Source organism: Balaenoptera borealis (assembly GCF_965194805.1).
Source record: "Balaenoptera borealis genome assembly, chromosome: 2".
In the NCBI taxonomy this organism is placed as follows: domain Eukaryota; kingdom Metazoa; phylum Chordata; class Mammalia; order Artiodactyla; family Balaenopteridae; genus Balaenoptera; species Balaenoptera borealis.
This window is the reverse complement of record NC_138867.1, coordinates 175,127,051-175,150,247: the sequence shown is the minus strand read 5'-3', so window position 1 is coordinate 175,150,247 and position 23,197 is coordinate 175,127,051. Positions and strand designations below refer to the sequence as shown.

Below are 23,197 nucleotides of genomic sequence, written 5' to 3'. Positions count from 1 at the left end.
TTCACCCATTCTTCTCCCAAGTTCTTTGAGCATCTTTATGATCATTACCTTGAACAAGCAGATTGCTTATTTCTGCTTCCTTAGTTCTACTTCTGGGGTTTTATCTTGTTCCTTGTTTGGAACATATTCCTGTCACCTCACTTTGCCTAATTTGCTTTTTAAATTTCTATGTATTTGGCACATTGCTTGTTTCCAGACCTTGGAGAAGTGGCCTTTTGTAGGAGACGTCCTATGTGTGCAGTGCTCTCTCCTCTGGACACCAGAGCTATATGCTCTAGGTATGCCCCCTATGTGGGTCCTTCTCGTGTAGTGGGCTGACTAGGCGTGGCTGGCCCTTGGTCCAGTTGGTTGCCAGGTCCTGCCTTGTGCAGAGGTTGCTGACTGTTGGTAGGCAGGGTCAGGACATGAGGTGGCTGGCTATAGAGCCCCAGGGGGTCCGAGGGCCAGTGCTAGCCCACTGGTGGGTGGAGCTAGTTTCCAGGGTGGGAGGTCATGGGCCTGGGACCCCCGAATCTAGTGTCAGCCTGGTGGTGACTGGGGCCAAATCCCACAGTGGCTGGCTGAAGGGTCCAAGGTGTCTTAGAGCTGGGGGGTGGGGCTGAGGCTCAGGGGATCCTGGGGTTAATGCCAGCTCACTGATGGGTGGAGCCAGATCCTGAGGTCTTTGGCTGCAGTAAGCTGGGGGTCTCAGAGTTGGTGTCAGACCACTGGTGAGCAGGGCTTATTTCTGTCACAGATGGCTACAAGGTCTGGAGTGTCTCAAAGCTGGTACTGGCCCGCTGGTGAATGGGGCTGTATCCTGGTGTAGGCCCACTCGTATATGGGGTTGGGTCCCAACAGCTGGCTGTGGGGCCTCAGGCGTCCCAGGGCCAGTGCCAGGGCAACTGGGGGCTCAACGTGTCTTAAGGCAGCTGGCCATATGGTGGGTGGGGCTGTGTCCCCACCTGGCTAGCTGCTTGGCCTGAGGTATCCCAATACCGGTGCCAACAGGCTGGTGGATAGTGCAGGTCGCTTGTGCTAATAAGCTAGAAGGACGATTCCAAAACCACACTTGTCAGCACCAGTATCCTTGTGGTAGAATGAGCTCCCCCAAAGGGCTGTCACAGTGTCTATGACCCGAGAGTAAGCATCAGTTGCCTCCTGCTTCTCCAGGAGTCTCTCCAAGATCAGCAGGTGGGTCAAACCTAGGCTCCTTTCAAACTACTGCTTTTGCCCTGGATTTTGGAGCACATGAGATGTTATGTGCGTCCCTGAAGGGTGGAGTCTCTATTTCCTACAGCCCTCTGACTCTCCTGAAAGTAAGCCCCGCTGGTCTGCAATGCCAAATGTTCTGGGGGCTTGTCTTTCCAGTGCAGGGCCCCTAGGCTGGGGAGCAAGATGTGGGGTTTGGACCCCCTTGCTCCTTGGGACAACTTCTGCAATTGTAATCATCCTCCTGTTTGTGGGTAATGGGTCTTGATTGTAACGTTTCTCCACACTTCCTACTGGTCTTGTTGTGGGTCCTTCTTCCTATCTTTACTTGTAGAAGATCTTTTCTGCTACTGTTCAGGTCTTTCTCATCAATAGTTGCTTGGTAAACAGTTGTAATTTTGGTGTGCCCATGGGAGGAGGTGAGCTCAGGGTCTTCTTACTCCACTGTCTTGAACTCTCTTCAGTTTTGAGGATATTCCTGACTGGCAGAGCAAAAAATGAGGAAAATGAGCTGGAAGCAAGTGTCTGCAAAGGCCCTATGCTTCTTGTGTGTCTCTTTCCGTACAGGTGGCTCCAAAATCTACCTAATCCTATTTCACATCTGCATTTCAAATTACCTGTAAATTAGGCGTTGGTGAATTCTAACATGGGACCATAAAAGCAACAGAGTCTAGAAAATGTAGTTCACAACATTACTCACATTGAGATAACAGAGTCAAAAAGGGTCATCACCAACTCTAAATTTTATTGTCCTCTCACAGGTCTCTCTTAATGCAAATTCCATAGCCCAAATCCCAGCCAGAAGGAATGACAAATAACAAATGACAAAAGATGAAAACAATAATTCACATGAGAGTATATGATGAACTTTGCATACTTACAAATATATGCCAACTCATTGTTAGCAAAGAAATGGAATAAAGCTCTTCAGGCCAATGAAAAGTTAGTTTTCTCTTAAGAAATAAAGGTGGAATATGTATATAATGTATAAGGGATGTTGAGTACTTGCCACAGGAGGCCAGTACAATAAACAAACAAGTACCAAAGTGTCATTTTTCAGTGTTCCCTTATTTGCAGAAAAGTATTATATAAAAATTAAACCCACTTACATATTAGAAATATACTTCAATTCACCCATGGATAAAAGAGTCTTCAAAATAAAAACAAAAATTTTACTGAGTAAAGGATAAAATTACCTATTAAACTTAGGAATGACTGCCTAAAGGGTACCTACAGAATTATCTTACCTCAATATTTACTTGCAAAAGTAAGTACTACTCCATACAACAGAAAATAACTTTAAGAATGTGCCACTGAAAAAAAAAAAAAAAAAAAGAGAATGTGCCACTGATAAGGACAATATATGTTTAAAGTTTATAACACTTCTTCCATATTGTAACCTTGAGTATTCTACATGAATTAATTTGTACCAGGCTTACCCATATTACTTATATTAACATGAATTTTTTCCAGTGCAGTTTTCACATGACTACAAAAATATTTGTTTCAACTGAATAGTTTGTTTTACTTTTCAGTTACATGGTATCTATCCAGTGTACATTCTCACATGGTTTTGTAAGGATGTAGGCCAAATGAAGGTTTTCATATATTGTTTACATTTAACAGAATTCTCTCTAGAGTGAGTTCTTTCCCAAGAAAACGGGACTGAAGACTTCCCCAATTCCTCACACTTACATGGTGTGCACCGTCTTGTGTCCTTAAAATGTTGTGTGATAAAGGCTTTCCAATATTCCTTATGTTCAGTTTCTGGTAAGAGTTCTTTCATGTATTTGAACATAATAGGAATTGCTGAGGGCTTTACCATATAGTTTGCATTCACAGGGTTTCTCTCCAGTGTGAATTCTATTTTTTGTATTCAGAATAAACTGGGAAAATTGAAGGTTCTCCTACATTCCTGACATTCATAGGCCTACTTTCCATTATGAGTGTTTTCATGGTTTTGAACAGAACTGGGACAATCGAAGGCTTACCTATAATTTTCACATTCGTGTGGTTTCTCTCCAGTGTGAGTTCTTTCACGATTTCATAATGAACTGAAGAAATCGAAGGCCTTCCCACATTCCTTACATTATTAGGTCCATCTCCAGTGTGCTTCACCATGTCTTGAAAATTTAGTGATAGAACTGAAGGCTTTCCCACTTTCTTACATTCGTAGCACTACTCTCCAACATGAGTTCTTTCATGGTTTCGTAAAGAACGGAGATGACTGAAGGCTTTGCTACAATTCTTACATTCATACTGTTTCTCTCCAGTGTGAGTTCTTTCATGGTTTCGTAATGCACTGGGACAATCGAAGGCTTTCCCACATTTCTTACATGTATAAGGTCCAACTCCAGTGTGCTTTATCATGTGTAAACGAAATTTTGAGAGAAAAATGAATGCTTTCCCACATTCCTTACATTCATAGGGTTTCTCTCCACTATGAGTTCTTTCATGACTTCGAAGGGAACTGAGATAACTGACGGCTTTACCACATTGTTTACATTGGTAGGGTTTCTCCCCAGTATGACTTCTTTCATGTTTTTGAAGGAAACTGGGATAACTGAAGGCTTTACCACATTCCTTACATGCATGAGGTTTCTCTCCAGTATGAGTTCTTTCATGTCTTCGAAGGGACCTAGGAGTACTGAAGGCTTTACAACATTCCTTACATTCATAGGGTTTTTCTACACTATGAATCCTTTCATGACTTCGAAAGTAATTGGGACAATCAAAGACTTTCCCACACTCCTTACATTTATAAGGTCCATCTCCAGTGTGCTTCATCACGTGTCTTTGAAATTTGCTGAGAGAACTGAAGGTTTTCCCACATTCTTTACATTCATAAGGTTTCTCTCCACCATGACTTCTTTCATGTTTTCGACAGGAATTTGGACAACTGAAGGCTTTACCACATTTTTTACATTCATAGGGCTTTTCTCCACTGTGTCTCCTTTCATGGCTTTGAAAGGATCTGGGACAACTGAAGGTTTTACCACATTGCCTACACTCATAGGGTTTCTCTCCACTGTGACTTTTTTCATGTCTGCGAATGGAAGTGGGCCAACTGAAAGTTTTCCCACATTGTTTACATTTATAAGGCTTCTCTCCTGTGTGAGTCCTTACATGTATTTGAAATAAACTGGGAGTAATGAATGCTTTCTCACATTCCTTACATTTATAAGGTCCATCTCCAGTGTGAGTGATCATGTGTGCTCGAAGGCTTGAGAGAAAAATAAAACCTTTTCCACATTCCTTACATTCATAGGGTTTCTCTCCAGTATGAGTTCTTTCATGTTTTCGAAGAGAACTGGAATAACTGAATGCTTTACTACATTTTTTACATTCATAGAATTTCTTTCCATCGTGATTTCTTTCATGGTTTTGTATTCCTATACGGGAAATAAAAGCTTTACCACATTGCTTACATTCATAGGGTTTCTCTCCTGTGTGAGTCCTTTCATGTGTTTGAAAAGTTCGACTATATCTAAAGGTTTTTCCACATTGTTTACATTGATAGGGTTTCTCTCCCATGTGGGTTTTTTCATGTATTTGTAGTGCACTTAAAAAAATAAAGACTTTCCCACATTCCTTACATTTATAAGGAGCATCTCCGGTGTGTGTTATCATGTGTCTCCGAAAGGTTGTGAGCCACTTAAAGGGTTTCCCACATTCCTTACATTTATAAGGAGTATCTCCAGTGTGCGTTATCATGTGTCTTTGAAAGGTTGTGAGCCACGTAAAGGATTTCCCACATTCTTTACATTCATAGGGCTTTTCTCCTGTATGAATCCTTTTATGTGTTTGAAAGGATTTGCGAAAACGAAAAGCTTTCCCACATTCCTTACATTTATAGTTCTCCTGTCCACTGTGTTTTCTTTCATGTTTTTCAAAACACTGAAGATAACTGAAGGCTTTACCACATTCCTTACATTTATATGGCTTCTCTTCATATTTCTGATACTCATACAGTTTGTGTCCACTATGATGGTTGATATGCCTATTAAGGGATGAATGATGCATAAAGACTTTTCCACATGCACTGCATTCATGTAGTTTCACTCTAGTAGTTTTCTTGTTCAGACTGAGTTTTGGAATAAGGCTGAAGTTTCCTGCACATTGACTACCCTCTTTAATTTCACAAAGTCTCTCTACAACATGACTTCTGTAAAAAATGAGAATCACGTTAGTAATGATTTCTTTACCAACAATTTAATATTTATTAGTAGGATATTTGAACTACATTTTTATGATCTATAGCAAAAATGTAGGTTATCTCCCTTGTCTGAATTGTTTTTGATTGAATATAAGAAATGACCTGCAAGAAGACTTCACTCTTGGAATTATCAAAACATTGATATTCACATATAGGGCTTGTTAATACTGTTTCCAAGAGAACTATTTTCCAAACACTAAACATCTATGTCACATATTACAAAGTATTTGGGGGAAAATTTTTCTGAGAATAAATAAATGTGAAGCAGGCATTATGTGTTTAGGTCCCTTCTTTTAAAATTTCATCACATACCAGGACCCTCATATAAGGCACTACTTTCTGTTGTGAGTGTGACTTACCTTAGTTTTCTCCCCTGGTTTTTGTACTGATCTTCAATGTCATGATCCTCCCATTTTTTCCCTAAATTGCAGATGAAGAAAAACGATTCCAAAATATTAGAAATTATAGAACAATTATTAGATTCTATATTCATTGTTGGCTGTGACCAGGCCTAGTTTATATACCAACATCCTTCCTTCCACATAGGACATCTTGGAAGACCATCAATGAACAAGAAACATTTGTTCCCTAATTGACAAAGTAAAGGAAAGCTGTCACCCTTACCTACTGAGGCCAGGTTTCTGAAGGTTTCCCGCATCACATCTCTGTAGAGTTTCTTCTGTGAAGGATTCAGTAAAGCCCACTCCTCCAGGGTGAAATTCACAGCCACATCTTCAAAGGCTACCGAGTCCTAAAATACCCCAAATATGTGTATAGCAGGATGCATGACACTGACAGGACTAGACATCTATACACCATTTTTGTTTTGTTTTGTTTTGTGTTTATTTTTGGCTGTGTTGGGTCTTCGTTGCTGCGTGTGGGCTTTCTCTAGTTGCAGCAAGCAGGGGCTACTCTTCATTGCAGTGTGCAAGCTTCCCATTGTGGTGGCTTCTCTTGTTGCAGAGCACAGGCTCTAGGCGCACAGGCTTCAGTAGTTGTGGCACACGGGCTCTAGAGCGCAGGCTCAGTAGTTGTGGCGCACAGGCTTAGTTGCTCCGTGGCACGTGGGATCTTCCTGGGCCAGGGATCGAACCCGTGTCCCCTGCATTGGCAGGCAGTTTCTTAACCGCTGTGCCACCAGGGAAGCCCTATACACTAGTTATATGAAGGTTATGTATGATTCTGTCATATCCAAACATTTATTCTATGACTTGATTATCAGCAACTTACTCTGTCTATACTTCCTCACAAATTTAGCAGCATAATGAACATGGAAATATTTACTCTGATCACATTACATCTCATTTCTCACTAACAGCAGGGTCCAGAACATGTTGGGAAATGACAGACATGATATACAAATGAAACAAATGTTCCCATTTTAAGACCATCAATACCTTGTGAGGAAAAACTCTTTCATCTCCTTCCTTTTACGTACCATTTATAGCATTTATGAGGCAGAGGGTCAAATCTGCACAAACTTTTATGAATAAGAACATAGTGCTGAACTAGAAGCTTTTTTTTTACTCCCATCACCAAACAAAAGAGTCCAAGAAAACTGTAAAACTTTTAATAGGACCCAGCTGGCCAATTTGGCCGTAAAGTAATCCAGGCCTTTATAAGTAGTCAGATGTAGATGACAGAAAGAAAATACTCTTGTGGGGAAATAGTGCTGTTAACTTGTGTAACATTTACCACAGACTCAGTTTTTCCTTTCTCTTTGTTTGATCTGATGCACTAGAAAGTTAATTGGCACTTACAGTTAAATGGCGCAGACAGTAGGAAGATAGCATGAAAACACAGACCACAAAATTCCTATACTCATGTGCCTAAGGGCTGCTTAGAGGCATACATAGGCACACAGAGTGAGACAATATGCCAGAAGAGCTCTTTATGGCAGATCTAGAACACAGTGTCCTGTGTCTTTCTAACCTTGAGGAACAGATTAAGAGTTGTAGATTGCAAGTGCATTCACTGAAAATCACAAGGGTTTGATGGTGAATCTGCCCATAAGTATGAAATACACAAAGGATTCAACAGTGCTTTCCCCCTAAAGAACATAAAATCTCCATTTTCAAATTGCAGGAGGAAGTTATTTCCTGACCAGCCACTCTAGAGGCTGCCCTGCCAACTTCTCTAATTTCCAAGCTCCCACAAGGTTTACAGGAACATGACAGCTTGACCCCTGGGGATAGGAATCCCTTTGCTGATGACAGCACACATTGCCAATAGTGTATGAAAGGTTTTATTACCTAAATAATTGAGGTATCTGAGGAAAGTAAGGCAGGCCTCTCCAGAGCTTTCAAGAAATGGCTTCACAAGCAAGGAAAGGTAACTGGACTTTTTAAAAACTGAAGTTAGGGGCTGGGTTAGGATGAGGGTTCACACACAAGAGCAGGATCTTAAGAGGATTGAATCTCTTGCCAGTGCCAATGGAAGAAGGACTAAGGCTTTCTGATCACTTTGTATAGATGTGGGTAAAAGGGTAAAGAGAATGAATGAGGTTTTAAAGCAGTCAGCAATCAATCATCAAAAATTGAAGACAGAGACTTACAGGTTCTAATCTGGCATTTAAGGAACTTAGAAGTCATCATTCCTGGCCTCAAAGAAAAAAAATGAAAAAAACTTGAACAAGTCTTCTTAGACCCATCAGACCATTGAGGTCACAGGCAAAACACTCTCTCTAAAACTGGGAAAGAAGAAATAAAGACGGCATGTAAAAATAAGCACCAGGGGCTTCCCTGGTGGTCCAGTGGTTAAGACTTCGCCTTCCAATGCAGGGGGTGTGGGTTTGATCCCTGGTTGGGGAGCTAAGATCCCATATGCCTCGCAGCCAAAAAATCAAAACATAAAAACAGAAATAATATCGTAACAAAATTTAATAAAGACTTTACAAAATGTCCACATCAAAAAAAGTAATAATAATAATAAAAAATACCAAATACTCTGTTCTTAACAAGGCCTGTACTGAAAACAATATATTTCACCAGAGGCTAACACAAAGCCAAAAAAACAAAAACAAAACAAACAAGACAGAACACAATATCCATGAACTGTAGAGCAATGACAGAAGGTTTAAAATACACAAAATGGGAATATCTAAAAAAACAAAAAAAGATACATAGAAAGGAACAGAAAAAATGAGTGAAGTAATAATCATTGAGATTTTCCTAAAATTAATCATAAATGGCATGCTGTAGATCCAAAAAGCTTAAAGAACACTACATGTCAAAAATGCATACCAAGTATATCATATTCTAACTAGAGAAAAATCAAAGAGAAAGAGAATATAGTGAAAAAAAGCCAGAGGGGAAACCCACCTTACTTATAGAGAAAAAAGATTAGAATTAAATCAGACTTCTTTTCAGAAACCATGCAAGCAGGAAGAGAGTAGAGTGAAATATTTAAATTTTTGAAAGAAAAAACCACTCTTCTACTTTTCAAAACCAAAAGCTGGTCCGCAGAAAATATTAATTATAATAAAATTGATTGACATCTAGTCAAGATAACGGAGAAGAGAAGGCAAAACAGAAATAATATCAGAAATGAAAGGAGGGGGGAAATGAACATAAAAAGATTTGATACAATTCAACATCCATTTATGGTTAACAAACTAATAATAGAAGGGAACTCTCTGTTCTTGAGAAAAACATCTACAGGACACCTGCAGCTAACATCATACTTAGATACAACACCAAAAACAAACAAACAAACAAACAAACCAAGAAGGGAAAAAATGATAAGTCTCACTTTATTAAAAGGAAAATTCCTGTGCTGGGAAAGTGTTAAGAGAATGAAAAGACAAGTCACAGACTAGGAGAATGTCTTTGTAACACACATATCTGATAAATGACTGGTATCCAGAATATACATAGAATTCTTGGGGACTTCCCTGGTGGCGCAGTGGATAAGACTCTGTGATCCCAATGCAGAGGGCCCGAGTTCAATCCCTGGTCAGGGCACTAGATCCCAAATGCATGCCACAACTAAGAGTTCGCATGCCACAACTAAGGAGCCCGTGTACCACAACTAAGGGGCTCTGGAGCCACAACTAAGGAGCCCTGGAGCCACAACTAAGAAGCCCATGTGCCACAACTAAGGAGCCCGTGAGCTGCAACTAAGACCCAGTGCAACCAAATAAATAATTCTTAAAAAACCCCAAAACAAAATATATATATAATTCTTAAAACTCAACAGTAAGAAGACAAACAACTCAATTAAAAATGGGAAAAAGAAAAAAAAAAATGGGAAAAAGTTCTGAACAGACAACACACCAAACAAGATATACAGATGGGAAATAAGCAATATGAAAACATGCTCAACAAATGTCTTTGGGAAATTACAAAAAAACCAACAATGATATGTCACTACACACTTATTAAATGGCTAAATTCAAAACACTCAGAACACCAGCTATTAGTGAAGATGTGAAGCTGCTGGTAATCATTCCTTGGTGGTGGGAATGAAATTTGGTATGCCTACATTGGAAGATAAGAATTTTCCATGAATACTTAATATACTCTTATACATATAGTAAGATCCAGCAATCACATTCCTTGGTAGAGACCTAAATTAGTGGAAACCTTAAGTACACACAAAAGCCTAAACATGAATGTTTCTAGGTGTTTTATTCATAATGGGCAAGAGTTAGAGTTAAGCATGATGTCCTTCAAGAGTCGAATGGATAAACAATCAGTGTCATTCCCACTGTAATAAGATGAAATATTGTTCAGTGAAAAAATGAAATGAGGTATCAAGCCATGAAAACACATGAAGGAACCTTAAAAGTACATTGCTAAGTGAAAGAAGCCAATCTGACAAGGCAACTCAAGATTCCAAGTATATGACATTCTGGAAAAGACATTATTATGAGCCAGAAAAAGATCTTTGGTTCTGAAGGATTTGGGGGTTGAAGGGAGAGATGAATGAATAGATGAAGCATAAAGGACTTTGAGGGAAGTGAAACTACTCTATAGGATATAGAAATGATGGATACGTGTCAATAAACATTTACCAAAACCCATAGATCCTATAACACAAAGAGTCATTGATAATAAAAACTGTGGACTTTAATGCATCACTATTGGTTCAGTAATTGTTATAAATGTACTGTGGTAATACAAGATGTATAAAACAGTGCAAACTGTGTGGATGCAGAGGGATTATGTGGGAACTACTAAGGAAAAGAATTACAGGACCACAATATTCAAGAGATAAAGGAATCCAAAGGAAAGAAAAGCAAATTATTTGAATCAGCTGAGATAAGCACACTGCTTCCCTACCGTTCAAAACGAAAATCCACATTCAGAAAGTTAAATACATTCTTAAAGTTGTGGTCCAGACACTCCCAACTGAGATAGAACCCCTAGAAGTGAGTCAGTCCCTGGTGAAGAAGGGTAGGGACCCAAAATTAACTCGGGCAGCTGCACATACTCTTCTTTTGCCTGGCCACGTGCGAGCCCTTCCTCCCCCAGGCTTCCATTCTCACAAGTGAGGAACTTCTCAGCAGGTTCCGACCCAAATGAACTCCCAAATTCATAAACCCTTTGTCAAGGAGACAGAACACCAACCTCCATAGACTTTCCTGTGCGCAAATTACACTGAATGCGCCAACATTATGGATGCAACACTTAGCCATACATCTGCACCTGAAGAAACCACTAGTACAACTGCAGAAAGAAATCACCGAATCTCCTCCACCTCCCCAGGAGCACCTGAACCCCCACCTTTCCAGGGCTCTGTACCTTCTCTCAGCATAAAGACTCCTTCTGTAGTGGGTGTGAGCAGGTGGGAAACCTACAAGGAGAGGTTCCCCAGGAAGAACCAATTGGCCTTCACTTCTACCTCTCTGCGCATGCTCAGAGACGGCCTTGGTTTGGCTCACCCACCACAGGCCATACTCAACACTGGAGTTACTTGGCACCACTATTACATTTTAATGACACAAACACACTGACCAATCCAGCAAATTCACTCAGACTCAGTGTTTATGTGGAAAGGAGGAAAGAAAACTGGAACACACTTTACTAGTTCAACCAGAAAATCCCAAATATATATTCCTTTCAGCAAAGATGTCAGTTAATTATTATTTCATGGCAAGACTTGTTTTGTAATTAATTAATCATACTTGAACACTTCTGGTCTGCAAGTCTAAACCCTGGAATTTCATTTGAAATCATCCAAAAGTAATGAACAGCCCTCTGAAACAACTACAGTCAGGGTAAGAGGGAGTGAAACCAGTATCTTAAGTGAAATGCAATACTGGAACCTTTCTTTTCACCCCTGAAATTCACCTCTTTTTTCGCCTCTTTGGAAATGTTTTATGCTATCTTTCAAGCCTATTGATTAAATTAAAATGTATTTACCCCTACTGAAAACGGACACTTAAACAAAGCAATAAATCTTTTCAGGTCAACAAAAGCAGGGAGGCGCAAGGCTGACAGAACAGATCACCCAGGAAAGTTTCAAAACGGAACCTCCAACCAAAGGATTTTCCGTAGGATGTCTGGGCCCAGGAAAGATCCTGGGACGAGAGGCACAAGGATTTCATACAACATAGTACCAGGCGGTCATTCTCGGCTTTCCTCTCATGTAAAATACACACAAAAAAATAAAGCTTTCAAAAACAGCCCATCCGTGGCTCTACTTAAGAAGGATAAACAATTAAAATACTGAGGCTATTTGAAATGCACCACGGCGGACGAACAGTAGAATATGCTGTGAATCAGAGAGAGGAAGCTGGCGTTTGGGAATGCGAAAGGGATTTGGAAATTTAGGGATTTATCGCCAACCCTAGGAAGAGCTACGCTGGTAAAACGGTTGTGGATTTGAGACCCCGCTCCCCCCAAATATGAAAAACTCAAGAGAAAACATGTCGCGCTGGGGAGAAAGGAGGGAAGGGGGACCTCACACACCACAGCTCTTCCCATGCATAAAGCCCAGACCCCGAGTCTAACGACCCTCCCGCGGTCACCGCACAACCTGGGGGAGACGCGGGGCTGCGGGCGCAGAGCTGCGCAGAGAGGCTCCGGGGTCAGGGCCGACGTCGCCGCGCACCAAGGGACGGGACAGGACGGCCGGGGTCCGGCTGCCGGCCCTGCCTCGCCCCCACGCTGCGAGCCAGAGCGGACTGAGGTCCGAGCGGCGCCCCGGGTGGACTCGGGCCAGCGGACTCCGAAGTTGACCGCGGGGAGGCCCGGGTCCCGCCATGGCCGCTTCCGGCCGGTTCCCACCAGCCCCTCCTCACCGTCTCCACACCCAGGGAAGCACACTCACCATTTCTAGGTTTCCGGGGTCTCCCTGAATCCTTCCTACAACTCCCACGACCCGTGTAGATCACAGCACAACAGAGCCTGCGGCAGAAAAAAAAGACCACTACGGGATGATGAGCACCCACGAGCAAAGCCAGAGCGATTAGTTACGGCCCTTCCGTTGAGGGGCGTCACCCCACCCACCGGCCCCAGCGACCTCCGTGATTGGACAGTTCCCAAGGCCGCGCCCCCTCGTGGCTGAGTGACAGCGAGGCGGGAGGGCGCTTGGCTCAGGCGAAGCGGCTTCAGCCGTTGGAGGTAACCTGTCTCCGCGGGAATATTTGAATTTAAACAGAGCTTATTCCTGTCCTAAGGCTGACTCTGTAGTCTTCCCGCAGCTTGGTCGGAACACGAGGTCACAGGTGTGCACAGGGAATTCCTCATTCAGTTTGAAGATGAAGCAAGTATAGACAAGAGGGCGCCCAGACCAGGACAAACTGCAGCAAGAGGGCTTGGTGTAACTGGAACTGTGACCCTTGTTTAGAAACGTAGCCACTTCAGTGTGACATCACTATCTGTAATAAAGAGTCAGGCTCCATTTTAATCTTTGTAATTTGACAGCCTTAAGCCTTCTACCCATCTCTTCCCCACCCCCACTCATTTGAGAAGAATCCCAGAGCGCTTGGCTCTCTCTGGTGGGGAGTTTGAACCCCGCAGTCCTAGCTGGGGGAAGGGACTCTTCTCTAAGCAGAGGGTGTGAGATGTGTCATTAAACTATCAGGTTTCATTAAATTCACATTTTACACTGGAAGGAAATTTATTTTAGATCAATGTTAGCTTGTGTCCCTAGAGAATTTTGAAATGTAAAAAGCTATAAGATCCTTAAGGCAACTGAATTCCTATTTTCACTAAAATAACAAAAACAACAATAACAAACTGTAATGTAAATGTGAGATGCACCTGGAAACTCTTTTACCCCTCCAAGCTCTACTTTGAGGTATAATTGACTAATACAGTGGTCTAATTTGAGGATGTCAATACGATGATTTGAGATACTTATACTGTATTGTATAAATGAAATTTGCTAAGAGAGTGGATCTTAAGAGTTCTCAACACACACACACACACACACACACACACATACACGATAACAATTTGAGGTGATGGATGTGTTAAATAACCTGGAAACTCTTAGATGTCTAAGAGCCTGAATTGCTTGCATTGCAAAACTCTTAATGCATTTATCCACTTATTTGAACGCTTTATTGAGATACAACACACATACTATACAATGGACCCTTTAATGTCTATAACTCACTGGTTTTCAGTGAAACCAAATTCCCCTAAAACAAAGTTCCCTTACTGGGTTTATGATTAATCTCTTTATCCAAAACTTTATTCCCTTTCTCGTCCCCTCTGACCTAATCAACTAGAGTCAAATTGCTGTTGTAGATAACATCGTTAATGTACTAAAATTGCTATTACAGATATCATCATTAACGTACAAACAGAGGTTGTTTCTCCAGGGCAATATAAGCTAACAGACCTCCAAGCCATGGACCACCTGGGCTGGGAATCATAAACGAGAGACATCCTGACTCCTGAAACTATCATTAAGAAATGTCACAGAAGTGTCACAAGATGATGATTAATCCCAGCCTCTTTGTTCTTCCCCTTAAAAAAACCCTTAACTCAAAGACCAAGCTGGAGTGGATCTGAGACTTGTCTCCCACTCCCTTGCTTGGCACCCTGCAAATAAACCCTTACTTTGCTGCAAACACCCACTGTCAGAGCTTTCTGTGCTGTGGGCACATAAGGCCTTGTTCATAGCATCAGTATATTCACAGGTGGATGCAATAATCACCACTACAGCCAATTTCTGAACATTTTCCTCACCTTAAAAAGGAACTCCTCTGCTCTCTTCTATTCCCTAGTGGGAACAAATTAAGCAGCTATCTATCCAGTGATTTATATACAGGAAGGGTCTCTGGGGAAAAAAGAATGCAGGTGACCAAGTGTAATCTCCTTGTAAATATACTGAAAACTGAGCTCTTGGTAAATAGACTAATAAACTTTGATAGAGAAGAGTCCTCACCAAAAGAATACTTTTATTAGGTCATTTCTGGTTTAGTATTTTTATGGTAAATAAATCATAATCACAGATTTATAGAAGAGCATGACTACTTAGAAAATGCCACATAAACTACTCAACTGAGTGTAAAATGGAAATTTATAGTAACCTGAGTTAAATCAATCACATTTTCACTCTGGAAACTGGGCTCAAGGAACACACAAAAAAAGTTGACAATGAGATATAATTTCCCTGATCACGTGACTTAAAATTGCAACTCACTGCCAAATCCATTTCTGATTCACCCTAGTCTTCTCTAGTATTTTTCATAATGCTCACGATTTCCTTATGTAGTATGTAATTTATTCTTCATTGTTTATTGTTTATTGCCTGTCTCTCTTCATTGGAATATAAGCTGCATGAATAAAGGAATCTATTCTTGCTTCATTGATTTATACTAAACCCTTCAATAGTGACAAGTGTGCAAAAAAGTGTTAACTGAATGCAGACTGGCGCTACTATGGACCATGTGCAAAATGAAGCTATGGGAATTCAGATTGGGGTTAAGAGATTGCGTTTGTATGAATTATAGAAGTTAAGAAGGAGAGAGAGGGCTTCCCTGGTGGCGCAGTGGTTAAGAATCCATCTGCCAATGCAGGGGACACGGGTTCGAGCCCTGGTCCAGGAAGATCCCACATGCTGTGGAGCAACTAAGCCCGTGCACCACAACTACTGAGCCTGTGCTCTAGAGCCCGCGAGTCACAACTACTGAAGCCCGCATGCCTACAGCCTGTGCTTCCCAACAAGAGAAGCCACCGCAATGAGAAGCCTGCGCACCGCAACGAAGAGTAGCCCCCACTCACCACAACTAGAGAAAGCCCGTGCACAGCAATGAAGACCCAACACAGCCAAAAATAAATAAATAAAATAAATAAATTAAAAAAACCCCCCAAACCTCTATGAAGAAGGAGGCGGGAGGAAGACAAGAAAAGAGATAAGAGAATATGAAAGAAAAGGAAAAAGGAATTGATGGGAATGAGGAAAAGGAGAGGAAAGAGTAAAGAAGAGTATAGGATTAACTCATCTCTAGAGATCTTTTAGTTCTTGTCCTTATAATCATTGGTTGTTTATCTTCTTGGATCTCTAAGGAATTCTCTAAGAGACCCCTATACGTAACTACACTAAACCACATATTTCCCAAACATTTAAAAAGTGGATTTCCAGTTCCTGACACACAAAAAACTCTCATGAGAAAGAATGAGTTCCCTGAAACCTACTACAAAATATTTTAATCTAATTCAATAGTAACATGAACAATAATCACAGTAAAATCATTTTGATGACAAACAAAAGTTTTCTTATTTTTCTTTAAAATGAATGAAACCTTTTCTTTAAAATGAATGAATCTTTCTTTAAAGGTTGCATTCAAATTTTTATAAATCTGATACTTTTGGAGATATGTGTATTTTTAAAATTTCCAATAAAACTATGAAAATATAATTGAGAACACTAGTTCCTTGGTAACACATTACTTCTAGTCCACAATAGCTATAATTAGAGTTGACTGTTCTCCTTTTGACCTTGCAGAAACAATAAATGTTAATGAGGCACTCATTTTTTTTGCGGAGTTGTTCAGCAAACAAACAAACAAACAAAACAAAAAAAAAAACCATTAAAAATTCACCTGCTAACATCTGTGGTACCCACAGACTTTACACAGAGAGCTGAATGCTTTACTCTCAATGATGCACAAAATATTCCTATGTTGACAAAATATAATCTTGTAGCTCCAACACCTTGTTATTAAAAACAAGATAATAAAAACATTAAAAAAAAAACTCCTCTGCTCTTTAGCTATCACTCCCAATGTTGCCAATTTCTTCCTCCAGTTCCCATGCCTAGACAACCACTAATCTTTGTATCTATATAGATTTCCCTACTCAAGGCTTTCAAATGAATGGAATTATATAATATATGGTCTTTGCGATTGACTTCACTCACTTAGCATGATTTTTTCAAGGTACTCCCATGTCGTAGCATGTATCAACACTTCATTTGTGTTTACGGCCAAATAATATTCCACTGGATGAATAAAACCCCTTGCATTTATCTATTCATCCATTAATGTACATTTGGAATTTTTCTATCTTTGGCTACTATGAATAATGCTGCTATACAATTCATGTACAGGGACTTCCCTGGTGGTGCAGTGGTTAAGAATCCGCCTGCCAATGCAGGGGACACGGGTTCCAGCCCTGGTCCAGGAAGATCCCACATGCCACAGAGCAACTAAGCCCGTGCGCCACAACTACTGAGCCTGCACTCTAGAGCCCACGAGCCACAACTACTGAAGCCCGTGTGCCTACAGCCCATGCTATGCAACAAGAGAAGCCACTGCAATGAGAAGCCTGTGCACCGCAAAGAAGAGTAGCCTCCCGCTCGCCACAACTAGAGAAAGCCCGTGCACAACAATGAAGACCCAACACAGCCAAAAATAAATAAATAAATAAATTTATTAAAAAAATAAAAATAAATAAAATTCATGGGAGACGCAAGAGGGAGGGGATATGGGGATATATGTATACGTATAGCTGATTCACTTTGTTATACAGCAGAAAGTAACACAACATTGTAAAGCAATTATACTCCAATAAAGATGTTAAAAAAATTTTCATGTACAAGTTTTTGTTTGAACATGTGTTGTTATTTCACTTGGGCATATAGGTAGAGAGAAATTGATGGATTATATGGTAATTCTAGGTTTAATATTTGAGAAACTGCCAGACTGTTTTCCAAAGTGACTGCACCATTTTTTATTTGCACCACCCAGTTATGAGGGTTCCAGTTTCTCCATATATCCTCAACAACATTTGTTATGATTCCAGCTTTTTGATTCTAGCCATCCTAGTGGCTATGAAGTGATATTTCATTAGTGTCTTTTTTTTTTTTTCCTTTTTTTTTTGGCCATACCACGCAGCATGCGGGATCTTAGTTCCCCATCCAGGGATTAAACATGCTCCCTATAGTGGAAGTGCAGAGTCTTAACTGCTGGACCGCCAGGGAAGTCCCTCATTAGTGTTTTGATTTGCAATTCCTTGATGACTAATGATATGCAGCATTTTTTCACAGCTCCTGGTCATTTGTATATCTTTTTTGGACAAATATGTATGCAGATCCTTTGCCATTTTTAAACTGAGTTATTTGAATTTTATTATTAAGTAATAATAGTTCTTTATATTTTTCTATATAAGTCCCCTATCATATATATGATATGCAAAGTTTTCTTCCATACTGTGTGTTGTGCTTTCACTCTCTTGCCTTAAAAACTTTACATTTAATTGTGGTAATATACACATATTATAAAATTCACTTTTTTTTTTTTTTTTTTACCATTTTAAAGTGTACAGTTCAGTAGTGTGAAGTACATTGACATTGTGTAGCCAATTTCCAGAACTATTTTCATCTTGCAAAACTGAAACTCTAACCCATTAGACAAAAACCTCCTCTTTCTCCCACTACCCCAGTCCCTGGCCGCAACCATTCCACTTTTCATCTTTATGCATTTGACTACTCTAGATACCTCACACAAGTGGAATCATACATTGTTTGACCTTTTTTGACAGGCTGATTTCACTTCAAATATGTCCTTAAGGTTCATTCATGTTGTAGCATGTGTCAAATTTGCTTTCTTATATAGCTGAATAATACTCTGCTGTATGTACGTACCTACTTTTTTCATCCGTTCATCTATTGACGGACACTTGGGGTTACTTCCGCCTTCTGGCTATTGTGAATAATGCTAATAATGAACACAAGTGTACATATACCTATTTGAGTCCCTGCTTTCAATTCTTTTAGGTATTTACCCAGAGATGGCAACTAAGTTTGTAATTTTTTGAGGAACTATCATATTGTTTTTCATTCCATCAGCACAATTTTATATTCCCAGCAATACTGTGCAAGGGTTCCAAAGGGTGTTTTCACTTCCTTGGTGGTACCCTTTGAAGCACGAAAATAATTAATCTGTGGAAGTCCAAATTACCTTTTTCCCCTTTTTGTTCTTGGTGTCATATCTAACAATTTGTTGTCAAATCTAAGATCAAGAACTTTTTCCTATGTTTAACTAACTGTGATAGATTTACTCCTATGTTTAGGTCTTTATCTTTTTTGGTAAATTGTTGTATGTGGCGTGATAGAAGGGTAAAGCCTCTTTCTTTTGCATAAGGCTATCCAGTTGGCTCAGCACCATTTTATGAAAAGATTATTCTATCCCTATTCTTGGATCCTTTTTCAAAAATCAGTTGACCACAGATGTAGGGGTCTGTGGTCAACAGACCACAGATGTAGGGGTTTATTTCTAAAATGTCATCTATTCCATAGATCTGTATGTTTATCCTGGTGTCAGTACCACAGTATCTTGATTACCATTGCATACTACAAAGTTTTGAAATTGAGAAATGTTTGTCCTACCACTTTGTTTTTCTTTTTCAAGATTGCATTGGCTATTCTGGCTTCCTTGCAATTCCATACAATTTTATGAAACAGCTTGCCAGTTTGTATAAAGGAATAAGCTGAGATAGTGATAGGTATTGTGCTGACTCTTTGGATCATTTGGGGAATAGTGCCATTTTAACAATGTTAAGCCTTTTGATCCATGAATTGGGATGTTTTCCCATTTACTTGTACATTATTTTATTCCGACCATGTTTTGTAGTTTTCTGAGTATTAATTTTGTAAATCTTTTACTAAATTCATTCTTAAGTATTATGTAAGTATTCATTCTAAAGTATTTTATTTTATTCCTTTGATTATTAATTTTTCTTCTTGCATTTCTTAATTTCCTTATCATATTGTTACTTGCAAGTATATAGAAATACAATTGATTTTTCTATTTTGATCTTCTCTCTTACCACTTTGCTGAGCTCAACGGTAAGTTTATACAGTTTTTTTTAGTGGATTCCTTAGAGTTTTCTAAAAACAAGATACCTCATCTGAAAGTAGAGATAGTTTTACATTTTCCTAACCAGTCTTCAAGCATTTTATTTCCTTTTCTTGCATAATAGTTCTAGCTAAAATCTCCAGTACATTGTTGAATAGAAGGGGCAAGAGCAGACATCCTTGTCTTGTTCCTTATCTTCAGGGGAGAGCATCCAGTCTTTCATCATTAAAGATAATATTAGCTATGGGTTTCCATAGATGCTCATTATGAGGTTAGGAAGAGATTAGAAATTTCCTTCTAATCCTGGTAATCTGAGTGCTTTTATCATGAAAGCATATTGGATTTTGTTAGTTATTTCCCTGAGGCTATTGAGATGATCTTGCTACTTATACTTTTTACTCTATTGATATCCTTTATTACATTAATGGGTTTTGAGATTAACCCAACATTTCATCCCTGAGATAAATCTCACTGGTCATGGTATATAATTCTTTTATAAACTGCAGTATTTAAATACTAAAATAGAATAGTATTTGTTGTATGGGCCTCATAAAATGAGTGTGAAGTGCCCTATTTTCAGAAAAGTTTGTCAATAATTGATATTAAATTTTCTTTGAATGTTCTGGAGAATTCTGTGTTGAAGCCATCTGGGCTCAGGCTTTTTTTTTTTTTTTTTTTTTGGCCGCACCACACGGTTTGCAGGATCTTACTTCTCCCACCAGGGATCGAACCCTGGTCCTGGCAGTGAAAGCGAGTCCTAACTGCTGGACCACAAGGGAATTACTCTGGCCTCAGGCTTACATTGTGGGTAGTTTTTTGTTTACTAATTCAACCCCTTCACTTGTTATAGTTCTTTAACATTTTCCACTTATTCTTGATTTAGTTTCAGTAGTTTGTGTCTTTTGAGGAATTTGTCCATTTCATCCGAGTTATCTACTTTGTTCAATTGAATTGAATTGTTCATTGAATGCTTTTATAATACTTTTTACTTCTGTAATGTCAGTAGTAATATTCCTCTTTCTTCCTGACTGTATGAATGTGAATCTTCTTTTTCTCTAAATCAATCTATGTAAAGATTTGTCAATTTTGTTAATTTTTCCATAGAACCCACTTCTGGTTTCATTGATTTTCTTTATGGTTTTTCTATTCCTTGTTTCATTAATTTCTGCTCTAATTTTTATTATTTCGTTTTCTCCTTGCTTTGGGTTTGATACCTCATTTTTCAAGTGTGTTAACATGAAAGGTTAGGTTATTGATTTCTTTCTTCTTTGTTAGTATAGGCATTGATGGCTATAAATTTATTTCTTTGTATTGTTTTAGATTCAAGCCATAAGCTTTGACCCTTTTATCATGATATAATGTCCCCCAAGATTTATAGCAATATTTTTTTTGTTTTAAAGTCTACTTGCCAGGGGCTTCCCTGGTGGTGCAGTGGTTAAGAATCTGCCTGCCAATGCAGGGGACATGGCTTCGAGCCCTGGTCTGGGAAGATCCCACATGCCGCAGAGCAACTAAGCCCGTGAGCCACAACTACTGAGCCTGCGCGTCTGGAGCCTGTGCTCCCCAACGGGAGAGGCCGCGACAGTGAGAGGCCCGCGCACCGCGACGAAGAGTGGCCCCCACTCGCCGCAACTGGAGAAAGCCCTCGCACAGAAACAAAGACCCAACACAGCCAAAATAAATAAATAAATAAATAAATTTATATTAAAAAAAAAAGTCTACTTGCCAGATATTTATATAATCTCTCCAGCTTTTACACGTGTCCTATTTACAGATGCACCTGCTCTTCCTAAAACAAAGCCCTCAGACTAGACGGGGAGAGAGAACCTTGTATTCTGGTTCTGGGTGCCATACTATAAAATGGAGTAGTGTTCACTCACTGAGCTGAGATAGGGTAGCAAGGGAGGGGTCATGGTTCAAATATTCTCACAGAATTTCCAGTGATTTAATTGAATGGATGTCTTCCTTTGCTGTTTGCCTTTAGGACAATTTCCAGAGGCTTTAAATGATTGGTTTAAAAATAATTTTCACCAGTTTCACTGGGGTGTGGGTCAGTGGAGCTCCTCATATTATCATACCACCATATGCATTTAATATGCTGCCCATATTAGAAAATGATCTCCAGATTGATATACAATGGAACTACAGGCTGTGATGGCACTTGTCATTTTACAGAAAAACAAATTTGAGAACATTTTGTATGGTTTGTAAAATTGTATTGCACACTTGAAAATAATATTGTTTAGAGGATTAACACATAGAGATGCAGCTTCTCATTAAAAATAAATTAGTCAGGACTTCCCTGGTGGGCCAATGGGTAAGACTCCGCGCTCCCAGTGCAGGGGGCTGGGGTTTGATCCCTGGTCGGGGAACTATATCCTGCATGCATGCCGCAACTAAGTCCGCATGCCGCAACTAAGTCTGCATGCCACAACTAAGTCTGCATGCCGCAACTAAGTCCACATGTCACAACTAAGTCCGCATGCTGCAACAGAGTCCTTGTGCTGCAACTAAGACCCCGCACAGACAAAATAAATAAATTAAAAATATACATATATATTTTAATCTGCAAAATAAATAAATAAAGTTAAAAAATTAAGAAAATAAATTAGTCATTTGTCATAGAAAACAAACCTATGGTTACCAAAGGGGAAGGGGGGAAGGGATAAATTAGGAGTTTGGGATTAGCAGATATAAACTACTATATGTAAAATTGATAAACAAGAAGGTCCCACTGTATAGTACAGGGAACTATGTTCAATATCTTGTAATAAGCCAGAATGGAAAAGAATCTGAAAAAGTAAAATAAAAGCATGGGGAAAATCTATAAGCACTGATCTATATGTGCTGCAGAATGATGCAGCTAAGTTAAAAATTTCCAATTTGCTGGGAATTCCTGGTGGTCCAGTGTTTAGGACTCCACGCTTTCACTGCCAAGGTCCTGCGTTCCATCACTGGTCAGGGAAAAGAAAATTTCCAATTTGCAGTTATATATATATATATATATGTTTCCATCATGGTTACCTCTACTGAGTAGGACTGAGCGTGCTAAAGAATGGTTAAATTTCTCCACACTTTGAAATGTTTATTATGTATGACTTTTTACACGTAATTTTTATTATTTTTTTAATTTTAATTTTTTAGTTTATTTATCTTTTGGCTGCATTTGGTCTTCATTGCTGCACACGGGCTTTCTCTCTAGTTGCAGCGAGCGGGGGCTACTCTTCGTTGTGGTGCGTGGGTTTCTCATTGTGGTGGCTTCTCTTGTTGCGGAGCATGGGCTCTAGGTGCACGGGCTTCAGTAGTCATGGCGCGCGGGCTTCAGTAGTTGCGGCGCGTGGGCTTAGTTGCTCCGAGGCATGTGGGGTCTTCCCGGACCAGGGATCAAATCTGTGTCCCCTGCATTGGCAGGCGGATTCTTAACCACTGTGCCACCAGGGAAGTCCCTACACTTAGTTTTTAAATGTTTAATTAAGCAGGTAATTCATGACTACCAAAAATAAAAATAAAATAATAAATTAGTCATTTGA

General features: G+C 39.7%; 1 protein-coding gene across 2 annotated transcripts; it reads right to left on the bottom strand.

Moving 5' to 3' along the window:
- Nucleotides 1-457: 457 nt before the first annotated feature.
- On the bottom strand, nucleotides 458-22,667 carry LOC309624693 (uncharacterized protein). Of its 2 annotated transcripts, XR_014242083.1 has the most exons (5): nucleotides 12,683-22,667; nucleotides 6,032-6,158; nucleotides 5,767-5,827; nucleotides 3,183-5,356; nucleotides 458-1,673 (listed from the first exon to the last, which is right to left on the bottom strand). XR_014242083.1 is itself a non-coding variant. In XM_082383076.1 (4 exons), exons 1-4 carry the CDS (start codon nucleotides 12,683-12,685, stop codon nucleotides 3,370-3,372), a joined length of 2,178 nt encoding a protein of 725 aa, XP_082239202.1. In that variant the 5' UTR covers nucleotides 12,686-22,667; the 3' UTR covers nucleotides 1,917-3,369. The 2 variants fall into 2 exon arrangements, 1 of the variants encoding a protein (XP_082239202.1); XM_082383076.1 differs by lacking the exon at nucleotides 458-1,673 and having other exon boundaries at nucleotides 1,917-5,356.
- Between the last annotated feature and the right edge of the window lie 530 nt (nucleotides 22,668-23,197).